Genomic DNA, 17,129 nt, shown 5'->3' on the forward strand with positions numbered 1-17,129 from the left:
TGGCCCAATTGAACTAATGGCAAGGTGACAGCCCTGTTGACCTGACACACATAAGCAATAGGGCCTCTCTTACAGAAAAGGCAATATTCACAAGTCTTACACCCGATATATATATATGTATGTGTGTGTGTGTGTGTGTGTCTGTGTGTCTGTGTGTGTGTGTGTATGTATGTATGTATGTGTATATATGTGTGTGTGTGTGTGTGTGTGTGTGTGTGTGTGTGTGTGTGTGTGTGTGTGTGTGTGTGTGTGTGTGTGTGTGTGTATGTGTATGTATGTATGTATGTGTGGCTCATTATATGTTGAGCCACATGAGCCTTTGTTGTTGGGCCAATAATATGGGCTTAGGACATTTTCTCAGTCTTAATTGTTTGTCACATACTGTGTCTTTGTTTCAATGAATAACAAAACACTGTTTCATTTTGATACGGAAAGTAGATTCCAAATGCATTTTGAAGCGAAATCTGATATTAATCTTTGAGAAATTTAAATACCTGATGAAATATTCGTTTTAAACATAAAAGAATATCATAAACAAACATTTGAAAAGTATTCCTTAAATTTGGTTATTAATGTCATCCTCATGTCATCATTGACAGTGCTGATTACTTGTTGATGCTGGTTCCAAAGTTGCAATTGCGATCTAGAATTAAAAGTAGCCACAGTCATACTCACGGGGGACTTGAAGGGAATGAAGTTGGTTGAAAACTTTGTCTAACCAGTTAACTGTGCACTCAAAAGGGCACACAAAATGGTGCTCAACCTGCCAGCCAGCCCAGAACAAGAAGGATGTTGGAGGTGAAGGCCATGGGGAAGGCCTCTGTGGTTCCAGGTGGGCTGAGGACTGGTTGTCTGGTGGACGTGGGCCAGCAGCAAATACGAAACTGTCCAGATGACCTCTGGATTGAAGAGCAAAAGAAATGCAAATGCAAACTGGCCAGAGCTATCAGGGGGAGTCTGGGCCAACTCAACACACTGTTATCTGAAGACATGGACAAAGTAAGATGTCATCGTGCGGTGAGCTGTAAACACAAAGTCCAAACTTTGGAAGTCTTTGCAATCCTCATCTTCCTTCTCTGCCTTACTTCTGAATTTCAATTCTTCCTGGACAGTATGTTTCTCTCTGGTGGCTTCTGACAGTTTTTGTTGGATATGTAGCCTGGGCATCTCTGTCGTCATTTCTGTTTCAGGCGTGTCCTCAAACTATTTTCTTCACTCGTTTGCACTTAAATTCATGCATGTTCATTCATCTTGTATTCTTTCTTTTACATATCAGTTGCATCAGTTATTGTTATATGTAAGTGATTGTTCATGTCCAGTTCAGTGATCAGTGATTTGAACTAATCCTCATCCATCTCCTCAGGCTGATGAAGGGGTTACAGTGGGGCTGACAGAGGCCTTCCAGGGGGTGCCCCTCAAGGCCCACTGCTTCTCTCAGAGCACGCCAATCGGCCTTGACTGCCTGGGCTGGAGAAGATGTATCTCCTACTCCTGTAAGTGCATGCTGTGGTTCAGTCTTCTGCATTTTAGACACTGCAATGTTAGTCAGATTCACCTGGGGTTGTGGGATGGTGCACTGGCTGTTAGAACATTTGAATCTGTGGCATTTTAGTTGCTAGATGATTTCTTCAAACAAAGGTATGTTTATTTTCATTTTAGTTTCATCAGTGTGTTCCTGTGTGGCATGAGATTGTGCTGGTGCCTTGGGAGGTAAAGCAGGTTGTTCACTAATTTCAGAGTTTGTGGTTTGATCATTGGCTCCTCCTGTCAACATGTTGAGGTTTCTTTGAGCAAGACACTGAGTTGACCCAAGTTGCTCCTGATGGGCATGCCAGTGCCTTGCATGGCAGCTCCACCATAAGCGGTGTGTGTGTGTGTATGTGTGTGTTTATGTGTGTGTGAATGAGAGAGAGATGACTGGTGAATGAGAAGCAAAATTGTAAAGCACTTTGTCTGTTCAGGTAGAAAAGCGCTGCATAAGTGCAGTACATTTGCCGTTCAGGGTTTGGTACCGTTGGCTGACAGTAGACCATTGATCTGCTGGAGTCTAATCCCCTACATTTATGACAGGAGCTTTATGGCTACAAAGTGATCAGCTGTTGTATATCAATTTTAATGAGTTTATGGTGAGATATAGTCAGTAGTGTGCAGACATTGAAATAGTACTACTATCTATCCAGTAGATACAAATTGTATAGTATTGTGCACATCACCTCATTATTATTATTTTTTTTTTAAGTGTAATTATAATCCAGTAATGCAGTGGAAATGATGCAAAATTCAGCTTGTGTCAATTCCTGAAATTTCCTAACTGAAGTAAGCAAAATTATTTCTTTGATATCACTATGCAAAACACCTTGAGTGCAATCCACACTGCCAGTGATTTTTCTTTTTTTAGTTGTTTTTTGTTTACTTTTCTTACGATTTTTGGAGTGTTTTAAACACTGGTCCTTCTCAGATATGTTTCTTTATCTACAAATGTATTACTCTGCAATAAGCCCAGTGTATGCAACACCCCCCATTGTTTACAATCTGTATCTTTTCTCCTTGGGCCTGAGTGCAGCTCAGCAAGTCATGTGGCGGACATTAACAGTTATTCAGTTACACAATAGCATAAACAACATACCTGGGAGGTTGAATGGGCTAAATTAACATAACAAGCCAGCAAGTCCAACAAGCAAGTTGCTATAAGCAAGTTTGCCAAGCTCCCAATCTCATTCCACATCACTGAATCCATTGAATCCTTTGTGTTGCTTCTGAACAACTCTGCCATGTACGGAGGAAGATGGTGCACTGTCTCCTCTTCTGCGAGGCTGTTGTCAGACGGCATTCAGCATTCAGTTAATGTTTTTCAGTGGTACAGGAGCAGCATATGTCACAAGCCTAGAGCGCTCTCTTGTGGCTGTAGACGGTAATGTTTACTCCTTGGTTCATGTCAGTCAGTATGAATTAACATTTAAAAACATGTTAAAATATATATATTTTGATATATAAGTCGCACCTGACTATTAGTCGTAGGACCAGCCAAACTATGAAAAAAAATGTGACTTATAGTCCGGAAAATACGGCATACGTTCCATGAATTTAGTGTAAGAGACGAGTAAAGCTCTTTCTGATACCCACAGAAAACATAGTAGACAAATAATACATCACATATAAAAAGAACATTTTAACTGGAGGGGGAAACTGCCAAATGTAACATTGTTTAGAAGAAGAAGAAGATATACTTTATTAATCACTGCACACACATGCTAAAGGGGGGAGACTGCACACACGCCATGCTTAGTGAAATTATTTTTCTCCGCATATGACCCATCCTGGAAAGTCCTTCCTCCGCGGCAGACCAGGAGCATGTTACAATATTATTACAACTTCACAGGCCCGAAATTTGTAGTTTGTTATATGGATATATTATATAGTTACCTCTGTTTTGTTATTATCTCTGCTTTCTGTTGTTGGAAAACCACAGTATTACTGAAAAATGGTAATATTGATGACCCTAATTTCACCTCAGTGAATCGATGTTGAATTTGTACAACTGAAACTGATATACAGTTCTCATGTGCCATAACCACAGACTCATTTAACTATATCTAACAGCAGTTCAAGTTGTGTGTTTATGCACATTTGATTGCTTGAACTGTTGTTCGAAACACATGAAGTGTGGACTTGTCAGTAGGGTTGCCACCTTTCAGAATCGAAAATAAGGGACGCCCACCACAGCTCCTCGGGGCCATGACCACCACGGGCCCGACTCCTGTGGGTTGGGGCACCCGCAGCAGTGGTATGTTTTATTTTGTGCCACTGTTTTTGTTTGTTGTTGTTGTTAATTAAATTGAACAGTATTTGTTTGCTGCCTGTCTTATGACTTGAAAGGAAGTCAGGTCATCCAAACAGTTAAACCACACTAATATAAGAATTTATATAATGATCACTGAACACTGTATTCCTCAAAAATATAAACATTTTTACATAGAATACACAGAAAGCTCTACAAACATTTTTAATCTAGGAAATGTATATATATTTAAAAAATAAACGTTTTCTCTCTAACCAAATTTAAGGAATACTTTTCAAATGTTCTATAACAATATATTTTTATGTATTTATTTATTCATTAACTGTTAATCCATTAGTATGATTTGTGCTTTAAATGGCAATTTATATTGGCTAATACTACTGTATATTAAATAAATTCGTTTGACTTTAAAAACTCAACATCCTAAGCAATCAATCAAACCACAATAGTCTACTAAACTAGGCTATGCCCATGCACTGACATATTCTGGCAAAAGCACAACCAGATAGGAAACTGAATCAATCATGACATAATGTCCCATACCCTATCAGTCTCAGGAGATGATTGGGGTATGAAGAACTGTGACACTGATGCTTGGGTCTTCTGCGTTCTTACATGCCTGCAGTGTTTCTGTCCTGATGAATGCTGTCTGATGTCAGACAGCCCACCGTGCGTCACTGAAAACACTTGCCGACATATTTTATAATTTGCCTTTTAATCATCTCCACTGATGCTGTCCAGCCAAGGATATGCCTCTTCCCACTCACGTCTGTACTTTTGCAAGTGTTTTCGCTTTTGAGGACGTGGTGGAGTATCGGGTGTAGTGGACATTTTTAAAAGGCGTGGGTGTTGTGAGCAGCGATGGTGTGTGGTGTCTGTCTCCAGGCAACCGTGACAGCAACACACGCAGGCAGCGAAGCACACGACTGGAGCGGGGGTCCTGCGTAGATCCCGCCACGACAATTTTGCTGGCCTTAGTATTTCCTGTGTTTTATTTTGTTCATTATTGTTAGATTTAGTGTTGATGTGTGTGTGACAGACATGTGTATTGGACATTTATGAAAATACGGAACAAATCGTGTCCCATATTGGTTCAATACAGGACGCAGCATTTAATTGTCAATTAAAGGACGATTCCGTATTTTCCGGGACAGGTGGCAACCCTACTTGTCAGTGTGTCCAGCTGAGGCTGACTCTCTAACGCAAAACCAGTGCAGTACCTTGTTTAACCTGCTGGCTGCAGTAAGGTCTCACTGAAACTCAAAGCTCTCAATGTCCCTCTAACCAAATACAGAGCCATACAAAAAGATAGCAATAAGCCATCAGATTCTCTGGGGAGACATACAGCTTTTTTTGTTTTGCAATTTAATGCTTGTTTTATTTTTTGTTGGGCCCTTGTGACAAAGGTAGGAAAGACTTTTCTTAATTTATCAGACTTGCTCAAACAAGACAACAACAACAAAAATCAATTTTATCCATCTCGCTGAAACACATCAGCACTGTAAATCAGGTGACATAACAAATATTTAGGGCAGGGTGTTATTATCAGATTCTCCCGTCCTGACTTATATGTTACCGGAGTTTCAGTACCACAACCAAAACAATATTTTGCACCTTGTTTAGGACACCAACTGACTCTTAATGATGGCATTTTAAATGAAGACCCTGATTAAGGTAGAGAATGTTGTCCCCTTTTCATGACTGGCACTTATTTGGTACTTGTTGATGTGTATAATGGTCTTTTAGAACGCGCTGCTTGTTTCATACTGTAGCATGGCTGGTAGGTCACCAAGATTGTGTTTGCACTCTGTTGCCAGTTAATGAGGTCCACCCATCTAAAGCAAAGGCATTCTATTGTAACAGCCCTGCAATAAATCCTATAGTTATAATGTCTGGTGTTTCTTGAGACAGTTTTACAGAGGTGTTGATTCAATTTCATGGCCTTTTTTAGAATGTAGTTTGTGGTGCTGTTAAATTGCATTGTGTTATACTGAGAAGTGTATCCATTATTTGTTCATTTTTATCAATACCGACTAAATAGACTAAGTATTAACATACTTGAGCTTGGTGTACCAAATACACTGACAGTGTCACTGAGTGTGTGTCCCAGGGGTGTAGAAGCTGTGACGGACTAGTTAACAGACTGGCTACATGCATACATAGCTGTACCTCACTACTATTATCCATTCAGCAACAGTACACACTCAGATTGTAGTTCTTAAATGCATCACAGGTCTGGTACACTCACATGCACATTAACTCATGCCTACACACACACACACACACACACACACACACACACACACACACACACACACCTTGTGTTTTTATCACTGGTGGGGACATTACATAGACTTACATTAATTTCCTAGAGCCTTACCCTAACCCTAAGCATAACCACTATTTGCCTATTCCTAACCCTGTACCTACCCAACCTTACCTAACCCGTAACCCTGTCCTCAGTCTGCAGCCTAAAATATAATGATTTACATTAAGGGGACCTGCATGTGATAAATACCAGGTCTCTCTCTCTCTCTCTCTCTCTCTCTCTCTCTCTCTCTCTCTCTCTCTCTCTCTCATACACACACACACACACACACACACACACACACACACACACACACAGTCTGAGCTTGCACTGTGTCAGGCAGTAGACTGCATGCTCTCACAGTGAGGTCTTCCTACAAATGTCCTCTGTATAATTAGATTCACTGGACTAAATTGAATTGTGAGCTGAATCATAAGTGCCACCTCACTTACATAGTGGGACAGTGCACTCACCATAAAGCCACTTTGATCTTTTTACACAATGCTATACATTATCATTTTGATCCCCAGCAGAGAAGAGTAATCTGTACAGGAGTGTATCTCTTTTTCTCTTGTAATCTTCTTAAAGGGTGTTTCATTAGGCCAAAATCCCTGAATAATGGTGCTTGATCTTGAAAAGTCAGACGGTCAACTGTCTGCCTCAGGTGTGTGGCTTTAAATTTAGCCATTGCTTATTCATTGATAATGACTTAAGCACTGACTTTCAATTCAATTCAGTTTAATTCAATATGCCTTTATTCGTCCCGCGAGGGAAAATTCCAATTTCACAGCAGCATCAAAAATGGATAGAAAGTTAAAAGATAACAAGTGTATGCAGTTAACAGAGCAAGTATATACAAAAGGATGGGATAGAAAGAGAAACGTCATTTTTAAAAAAAGAAAAATTAAAATAATAATAAATAATAAATAGTATTTACAGACCGTTATTTATCGGAAAGTAGTGTTTACAGGCTGTTATGTACCGACAGACTTTTATGTACTGAAATATTGCACAGATTATAGCACAGGTTATTGCAGAGATTGTTTCACATGTTCAGTTCAGTTATTGCACAGATTGTTTCACATGTTATTGTGTTATTGCACATTGTGCATTGTGTATTGTTTTACATATAATTGTACCGATTACTTTGAGCAGTATCTGTTGTAAAGTCTGACGGCTACAGGAAGGAATGACCTGCGATACCGCTCCTTCACACACTTCGGATGTAGCATCCTATCACTGATGGAGCTCCTCACGACAGTGAGTGTGTGTTGGAGGGGGTGGGGTCATTGTCTGTCATGGAGGACAGCTTGGCTGTCATCCTCCTCTCCCCCACCTCTTCCACCTGTTCCAGAGGGCATCCCAGGACAGAGCTGGCCTTCCTGATGAGTTTGTCCAGCCTCTTCCTGTCAGCTGCTGTGATGCTGATCCCACCATAGAACAAGGCAGAGGCCACAACAGAGTCATGGAAGGTCTTCAGGAGTGCCCCACGCACCCCAAAAGACCTCAGCCTCCTGAGCAGATAGAGTCTGCTCTGTCCTTTTTGATAAAGTGCAGTGGTGTTATGAGTCCAGTCCAGTTTGTTGTTCAGATGAACACCCAGGTACTTATAAGATGTCACCATCTCAATGTCCCTTCCCTGGATGTTCAAAAAAACCAGCAATTTAACTGAAACTGTTTTTGCTGACCTCCCGTGGCTTAATTAAGAGCCGCAATGATTAGATGAATAATCAACAAAAATATGAAACTATTTTGATAATAATTAGCATAAGCAAAATGCCAATAATTCCCTGGTCCTAGCTTCTCAAATGTGAATGTTTTGTAGATTCCCAGCCTTCTATGATTGTAAACTGTATATCTTCATGTGCCATTGGTTTTCACAGTTTCCTGACATGTTATGGAGCAAACATTTAATCAATTAATGCGTAAATAGTTTGCAGGTAATTCATCAGGTGCAGGCATTTATTTAACTTCTCTCTCCAATACATGTTGCCATCACTGCTTAGTGTGGTCAGAACTGCAACAGACTTGAAATATTCAACAAGCGAGGAAAGTAAAAAGAAGTTTCTCATCACTGTTCACCCTGATGTTAATTCATTAGCTACTACTTTCTAAGAATCTGAAATCTAGCTCAGCCGATATCATTTCCAACACATCACATGCACATGCATCGGTATGATCTCTACCTGACAGAATATACAGAAGCTGCATCCTTAATTTGACCTTTTTATTTTTGTTCAAAGCTATTATTTGCAGTTGCACATTTTAGAACCTCGTGTTTTATCTTTGTGTTTTAATATTGTGAAAGCTTTTAGTCATCAGACTCAGGAGGCGCTCCGCGTGCGGGGATCTGCGAGAATTCTCCGGCACTGCAGACTACCAGAGGGCGGCTTAAGAAGCCAGGTGAATTAGGCAGAACGAGCTGCAGGTGTGCCAGGAGAGCAGCGCTCCAGGAGAATGCTCCACCCCTCTTCACTCGCACTACCAGAGAGGGAGAGAGAAAGTCAGTGGAAGCAAAATCAGAAAACACAAAATCATGACCACAACAGTACCCCCCCTCAAGAGACGCCACCTGGCGTCCTACCTGGTTTACCCGGGAACCTGTGGTAAAAGTCCCGCAACAGTTGCGGGTCGAGGATGAGGGAGCGTCCTACCCAGGAGCGCTCCTCGGGACCGTAGCCCTCCCAGTTGACCAGATATTGGTAACCCCTACCCCGTCTGCGCACATCCAAAATCCGGTTCACCGTGTAGATCGGGTGGCCGTCGAGACGCGGGGGCAGTGGAGGTGGTAAGGGAGACTGGAGGGGGCTCTCCGTGACTGGCTTGAGGAGGGAGACGTGGAAAACAGGGTGGACATTAAGGGAGGCTGGGCGACGGAAGCGAACCGCACTGGGGTTAATGATTTCTTCCACTGGATAGGGTCCGATGTACCTCGGGGAGAGTTTTCAGGATTCCGTCTGGAGGGGGAGGTCCCGGGAGGAGCGCCACACCTGCTGTCCCACTCGGTAACTGGGTGCGGGGACCCGGTGTCGGTCTGCAAGCCGTCGAGTCCTCCCTAGCACCGCTCTGGTCTCCCGCCACACCTGTCGGACCCGGCGAAACTGAGCTTGGATGGAAGGAACTGCAGCGTCGGACTCCTGGCCGGGGAACAAGGGGGGCTGGAAACCGTTGTTAATCATGAATGGTGACAAACCCGTGGCTGAGCTGATGAGCGTGTTGTGGGCGTATTCCACCCAAGGTAGGTGTGTGGCCCAGGAGGACGGGAGGCGGGATGCCACGCAGTGCAGGGAAGATTCCAGGCTTTGATTGGCTCGCTCGGCCTGCCCGTTGGACTGCGGGTGGTAACCGGACGAGAGGCTGGAGGAGGTTCCGAATCTGGGTGCACAAGGACAGGAGCGTTAACAAACATGTTTTTTATCTTATCAAAAGCAGCTTGCTCAACAGGAGACCAGACAAAATTTACTTTGGTGGAAGTGAGGTGAGTGAGCGGTGCCGCCAGGCGGCTATAGTTTCTTACGAATCTCCTGTAGAAATTGGTGAACCCCAAGAAACGCTGTAACTGTTTTCGAGTGGAGGGGACTGGCCAACTCTTCACAGCCTCCACTTTGGAGGGGTCTGCTCGCAGTTGTCCTTTTTCTATTATAAAACCTAGGAAACTCACAGTAGGCACGTGGAATTCACATTTTTCTGCTTTAACAAACAGTTTGTTCTCTAGAAGTCTTTTCAAAACATCACGCACATGAGTCACATGTGAAAATCAAAATATCATCCAAATAAACAAAAACAGTTTTGTTCAACAGGTCTCGTAACACATCATTAATTAAACATTGAAAAACAGCAGGAGCATTTGTGAGTCCGAATGGCATAACTAAGTATTCAAAATGTCCCAAGTGGGTGTTGAAAGCTGTATTCCATTCGTCTCCTTCTTTGATTCTGATGAGGTGGTAGGCATTTCTGAGGTTGAGTTTTGAGAAAACACAGGCGGAATGTAGCGGACTGAAGGCCGAGTCGATCAGGGGAAGTGGATATTTATTTTTCACCGTGATTTCGTTTAGTCCGGTGTAGTCTATGCAGGGTCGTAGTGTTTTGTCTTTTTTCTCTACGAAAAAAGAAACCAGCTCCTACTGGAGAAGAGGAGGAACGGATGAGACCAGCCGCGACCGACTCGGTGATATATTTTTCCATTGCCTCTCGCTCAGGTTTGGACAGATTGAACAGTCGTTTAGTGGGGAGAGGAGCACCGGGAAGCAAATCAATGGCACAATCGTAGGGTCTATGTGGAGGCAAGGAGGAGGCGGAAGTCTTACTGAACACTTGTTGTAGATCGTGATAGTCAGGGGGTACATTAGACAAGTCGATTACCTCTGGTGCGTGTGGCTGGTCTGCCAATCTGGCTGGCAAAGTGGAGCGGAGGCAGTGGGCGTGGCAATGGTGACTCCAGTTACGTATAGTACCGGTGGACCAATCAATGTGCGGGTTGTGGAGTTGAAGCCAGGGAATTCCTAGAATGACTGAATGAGGTGATGAGATGAGATGACGAAAAGTTCAAGATACTCGTGATGGTTGCTGGAAAGAACTAGTTTCTGTGGTTCAGTCTTATGAGTTACCAGTTCCAGTAGTTTCCCATCTATGGCGAGTACTTCCTTGGGTGAAGACAATTCATAAATGGGTATGTTATGTTTTTTCACAAAATCAATGTCAATGAAATTGTTGTCTGCCCCGGAGTCCACCAAGACCTGGACGGGAATCGAGTGTTCGAGTTTATGAATCATACCTGGAATCTGTATTCTCGAGGCGGAGGCGGAGGAGATACGGCTCACTAAAGTCCTCCCTCCTATTGGCGAGCCTGGTCTTTTGGCGTCTCGGGACAGCTGGAGAGAAAGTGCCCTCCCTGGCCGCAGTAGAGGCACAACTTGCCTCACATGCGCCGCTGTCTTTCCGCTGGGGTGAGGCGGGCCCGTCCCAGCTGCATGGGTTCGTCGGCAGGTGGAGGTCGAGACTCGTGGGCGTACTCAGAGGTGTCAGGAAGCGCCGGGGTGGATTCTGGAGAACTGGGTTGGATGTTGGGTAGAGGTTGTCTTCTTTTCGCCTCCTGTTGTTCCCTAAATCTCTCTCTCAATCTATTGTCTAGGCGAATGGCTAGATCAATCAGGGAGTTTAGTGAGTTACACTCCCCCCGAACCGACAACTCGTCTTTAACATCCCCTGCCAACCCCTTAAGAAAAATGGCCTGGAGAGCCGAATCGTCCCACCCACTCTCAGCCGCCAGAATGCGGAAGTTCACTGCATATTGCGACACGGAGAGGCGACCCTGCTGCAAGTCGAGCAGGCGGCTCACGGCCTGTCTACCCCTAACAGAATGATCGAAAACCCGTCTCATTTCCTCAGTGAACTTGTGATAGTCCTGAATAAGTTCTTGCTGTTGGGAGGAAATGGCTAGGGACCAGGCTGCTGCCTGTCCGGAGAGCAAACTCATTACAAAAGCGACCTTAGATTGAGGGGTGGCATACGTGTGGGGTTGCTGGTGGAAAACCAGGCTGCACTGGTGTAAAAACTGAGAACATGTGCCTAAGTCTCCAGAATACCGAGCCGGTATGGGGATGTAGGGCTCACGTGCTTGAGGTCCTGGGCTGGTCAGCTGATCGTCTGCATGGTGGTGAGCAGCGAAAACGGCAGGTGGAGCGAGCCGGTCTTTCAGAGCCGCCATCTGACCATCCAGTTGAGCGACGCTGGCGGTAAGGTGATCCATTACCTGCATCAGGGAAGACTCATGCTGGTTGACTTGGGCAGCTTGTGAGGAGAGTGCTCGTTTTAAACTCTCCGACTCTGCTGGGTCCATGTTGGCCGGAGAATTCTGTTATGGCCAGACAATGGAGAGGCAGGACCCAGGAGCAGAGTATCAAAAATGGACAGTTTATTCACAGAGTAACAACGAAAAATCAGTTCAGCAGAACGATAGCAAAAACAAAGTAACAACTGAAATTCTCATTAAAAAGTAACAACTAAAACTTCAACACAGAATCACCAATAATTGGGAAAAAGCCGAGATACAAAGTGCAACAAAAATAATACTTAAGCAAACTGGTACTCGAGAAACTGGAAGGCGAACAACTCGTGACGAGAGGCAGGAAAACTCAGGAGGCGCTCCGCGTGCGGGGATCTGCGAGAATTCTCCGGCACTGGAGACTACCAGAGGATGGCTTAAGAAGCCAGGTGAATTAGGCAGAATGAGCTGCAGGTGTGCCAGGAGAGCAGCGCTCCAGGAGAGGGAGAGAGAAAGTCAGTGGAAGCAAAATCAGAAAACACAAAATCATGACCACAACAATATACAGTACTTGAATCTGTGCCTACTGCCTCTTTGAGCTCCAGTCCTGCCATTATTCCCAGTGGTTATGCTCCTTCTCAGACTAAATGCCCACCCAAGTGCATCCCATCTTGTCTGAATAGTCATATATGTTTAAGACCAGAAAGGTTTAGGATTGAGAGAGAAATTTTAATAAATAAACTTTACTGAATAACCTCTGTAGTTATACTATTCCTCTTACATCTTGAATTCCTGATGCTGAATCAGCCTCAGATTTTTTTTCTAAAAAATTGTGTTAAATATGATATGCATAGTTCAGAAGGGTTCCAAGCTGGTAGACGATGCAGCAAGCTGGCGAGTCTTTTTTCCTTGTTTGACCTGATGCAGGTCCAGTGTGCTGAGTCCTTCCTCACCAGCCATGCTAATAGCAAGTTTACTTCAGCTAATCTTCTCCAGCCTTTTCTGTCAAAGTTAGCCCTGTTGCTTATAGCTGACTGTTTCTGACAATGGTTTTAGCAAAACATCCATGATTTTGCATTTTTTTTAGTTGATGAAAACAAGAAACATGCCTAACCTGACTGCACTTGAATCTGGTGAAACGAGTTATAAAACTGCAGATACACAATACTTGTGCCAACACTTAAAAGTATTTAATCTTCAAGTATTATTCACCTCAGTGTTAAATTTTGTTTTACCAACACCCAGCTTTCTCACATGTTTTTCTTTTCTCTGGAAACCGGTCTTCCTTCTCACCCACCCGCAGTGATCTCTGATTGGCTAGTCCCCAGAAAACTGAGTGCCTTAAATTACGTCACTCAAACAAACTGGAAATACACTGGCCCAGTAAACAAGATATGGAAATTCTCAAGAAACAAAGCATCATAGTGAATGTATTTTTAATTGAAACCACCCATATTAAAATAAAACACATTCTTTTCATTTATCCAGAATTTTGTAGGCCTCTACACGTGAGTGATACAGTATTGTATTGCTGACACTGCTCAGCTTGCTGTGGAAAACTTGTAGTGTTCTAAACTTGTATTGAATGCACATAAAACTAAGTTTATGTTGCTTTCTATAGCTGGAAATAATGGTGGGAAAAACTTTCATATTTCTACTGTACAAGGACCCAGCGTTGAGAGAGTAACCGATTATAATTACTTTCATAGTTGTGTTAATGACAAATTCATATTTAAATATCATACAGACAGTCTTTTCAAGAAATTACAGCAATAATATATTTTTTATACAGAACTAAAACATCTTCCGAATGCATTGTAGGAAAAGGATTGTCGAAGCTCCCCGTTATGAATTATAGTGACGTGATTTAGATGCCTCTGCATCTGCTCTTAAGCCCTTGGATGCTATTTATCATTCTGCTCTTAGATTTATTATTGCTGATGTTTATAGCACTCATCATTGCACCTTGTATGAAAAGTTGGGTGCTCTCTGACTTAATAGGCATGTGCATTTCTTTATCTGTAAGTCTCTTATTTGGAAGTTGTCATTGTACATCAAATTTATGAGAGTTTGGTCCTTTGAACCAAATCATACTCTGCTCTAATTGACTGACTGAGACTCTGGCTTTCGCTGCGAGTCCCTTGAGTTTGCACTGAACTTGAAAGATCTACTTTTAGTTACCATGTCCCAACCTGGAATTATTTACAAAACATTCTTGAAATTAAAACTTTGGTATTACTTTTATTAACCGCATTTACATAGTTGTTTTAATTAAGTCATTTTAAACTCCTAACACTAAAAGATTATGTCATAAAGGATCATGTCATCCTCCTCTACTATATAATACAGTCTTTATTCATTTGTTATTTGAACTTTTAGGATCAATATTTGGATTGTACTCTAGTGGTATAGTATAATCTATGCCTGTATCCTGTCAATTGCGAGAACGAGCAGTGTATACTTTATGCTTTTCATGAATATGTTTAAAATCAGTTAAAACATATTCAATATTGCTATATAAATCAGCCACTGACAGTTTCATTTATAATTAATGGCTCCAGCCTCTGAAACAGATGTGTATTACAGATTCTGCATGTTAGACAGCATGTACTTAATACATATACTATACCTCACTAAATACTAGTACAGATCCATTATGGCTGAAAATGGTCAAAATCTGAATCTGAAAATTTTGTTCTGTAGCTCACTGTAGCTTTGAAAACAGACTATGGAGTGTTAAAACAACACAAAACGTGTGTGTGTGTGTGTGTGTGTGTGTGTGTGTGTGTGTGTGTGTGTGTGTGTGTGTGTGTGTGTGTGTTTGTTTGTTTCTGTTCTTTCTTGTGTGTTTGGGAGGGTGGAGGGGGCTGGACTGAGGGAGGGCTGGCTGTTTTCAGTCTCCACCTAAATAGATCCTGCACCATTCGTTAGCCGTTCACTCTGACACTCACGAACAAACGACACAGTCGAGCTGCAGAAACCCCCCTCCAGGACCCCCACTGATGTCAGCCTAGAGAGAGAGAGAGAGAGAGAGAGAGAGAGAGAGAGAGAGAGAGAGAGAGATGAACCGTGTGAGTTTATGTGAGGAAATGAAGCAGTGTGCAAATGGGTAGAAAGACCCAGAGAAACAGGAGCAGAGAGAGAGGAGGCTGCCACCGTACCAATCCAAAGCAGAGAGGTGAAGGGAGGAGGGGAGCGCTGCTACAGCGCTCCTTCTCTGTGCACAGAAAGAGGAAGCAGCAAGTTGACAGCTGAAGCTTACCTCAGCGAATAGTGCAGCAGATATCAACCAGGAGGCCACCTCCTCCTCCCTTTCCTCCTCCTCCTCTGCGCTGTCTCCCTGCTGGGAGATTAAACCACCTGCTCAGCTGCCTCGCCTGCTCTTTATCTCCACTCACTACTTCACTGCCCACTCCCATTCCCCTCTTGTTGTTGATATCCAAATTGGGATGCGGACCCAGCAGGGCTCGGAGGGGGGCGTGCCCCTGCCTGGGGGCAGCTGTGGCAGCAGTGGCAGTGGCAGCTCGGGGCTGTCGCCTGGGTCAGACTCAGACGGAGGAAGCCCGACAGGCGGAGGAGTGGACAGCATGGTGGACGGAGGTCTCAGGGTGGGTGGATGTATGGGTGGAGGCGGAGGAGGAGGTAGCTTGGGCGGCACTCTGAGGGGGGTCCTGTCTCGTTATTGGAGCTTGGAGAGTCTGCATTCCACCACAGGTAAGTGCCCTGCACACACGATGCAGGTCTGTGCAGATCTGAAACTGATCTGCAATCAGAAACAAGCTGCAATATGCAATTTCCAACTTGCAGATATATGGTCTCCTTTTTCAAGCACATGGATGCATACATTGCACTGTATGTGACCACACATGCACACCAGCAGACTGACACGATGCCAGGAGGTTAGTGTTATTCAGGTTTGATTAGAAGTACTCTGTGTGCGGGTGTGTGCATCATGCCAGCCATTCAGCTGACAACCGTTGACAGGGTAGGCACTGTGTTGATGTGTTTGGGTGGGCCGGCTGCTTGCTTTTCTAGTCGTGCAGAAGGAAACGGAAAATACCAGTGGCTTTGCCTTTCATAGCGGTTTCTTATGGTCTCCTTTTCACTGATTTAAGGATATGTGCTTTTCCGCTACACACATAGGTTATATGCCGTGTATGTATGTGCTTGTTTGCTAAGATTGCTCTCATGGTGGCCCTCGGGTAGCATATAAGGAACCTGACTGACCATCATCAACTGTCAGGACTTGCTGGAAAGCATTTTCAGAGTTCTTTTTTATTATATTTTCAAGGGTTTTTGCTTGGTTATTTGTAAGTGACAGCACAGAGATGACAGGGGAAAGAGGAGGAATGACACATCAACAATTCACACAGAGACCTAAATCAACAATGTTGGGATTACAAGGTCAGTGTCTGAAACCAATAGGCCACCAGAATGCCCCATGATACATTTCTCTGTGTCTTACTTTGTGAAATATAAATTCAACTTCTTTTTTTTTTTTTAACAAAACCCTTCCACAAACATTAACTATCTGTACTCAAGCAGCTGTTAGAGAACTTAAATATAAAGTAAAAGTAAAAAATGCAAATGCAAAATGCAAATTAGGAATTGAATTGAATTTGAAACTGTCTGATCAAAGATCAAACAACATTAAGATACTGACTAAAATTTTGGTTTGGCATTTTTTTCAGTTTTCATCTTAGTTCATCTCAGTGCTTCATGCATGATCTCACACAAGTTTAGAAGTTGGGCAGGCAGGCAAAGCAACTGTCAATCATAGCGACAGAGGTGTTGTGTGCGATGTTGGCGGTGTGGTGCTTGTGTAGCGGAAAAAAACCCCACAGAAAAATGGCTGTGGATGAGCTCTTGGGTGGCACGGAGAGGGCAGTATGGGCAACAAACTTTCCTTCTATTTCGTTGTGCCACCTGACAGCAGCAACCTCAGCATCTCTCCTTCTCCACTTTGCTATGTTTGTTGCCTTGATGCTGCTCTGGACAGGGCACCTTATTGGTCGATACTACGGAGCACATTGTGAGAGATGTCATTCTATGCCTGTCACAACAAAGATATTCTGACATGCTAGTCTTTTTGTCGGGGTGTCATGGGCCATTCCTAGATGCTGCACAGCTGGTTGTTTAGCATGTCAAGCTACATGGGTATCGACACCCAGTTGTTGTTCATAATTGGCCATGACTGGTAATTCTTCGGCCATGACAAGATCGACACAAGATCAGGCTAGGTTCGTGTGGCCTGATCC

General features: G+C 43.4%; 1 protein-coding gene across 9 annotated transcripts in view; it reads left to right on the plus strand.

Moving 5' to 3' along the window:
* The window catches only part of arhgef4 (Rho guanine nucleotide exchange factor (GEF) 4), a 227,619-nt gene that overhangs the window by 110,847 nt on the left and 99,643 nt on the right, over positions 1–17,129 (plus strand). For 4 of the 9 annotated variants that reach the window (XM_070986356.1, XM_070986357.1, XM_070986362.1 and 1 more), the window contains 2 exons: positions 742–999; positions 1,364–1,493. In XM_070986356.1, the coding sequence (XP_070842457.1) occupies positions 742–999; positions 1,364–1,493 (388 nt within the window). Of the gene's footprint in view, positions 1–741; positions 1,000–1,363; positions 1,494–14,795; positions 15,586–17,129 lie in introns of those variants that run through there. The other 5 variants (XM_070986359.1, XM_070986360.1, XM_070986361.1 and 2 more) reach the window with 2 other exon arrangements.

The sequence above is a fragment of the Chaetodon trifascialis genome, chromosome 18 (assembly GCF_039877785.1).
Source record: "Chaetodon trifascialis isolate fChaTrf1 chromosome 18, fChaTrf1.hap1, whole genome shotgun sequence".
Classification (NCBI taxonomy): Eukaryota; Metazoa; Chordata; class Actinopteri; order Chaetodontiformes; family Chaetodontidae; genus Chaetodon; species Chaetodon trifascialis.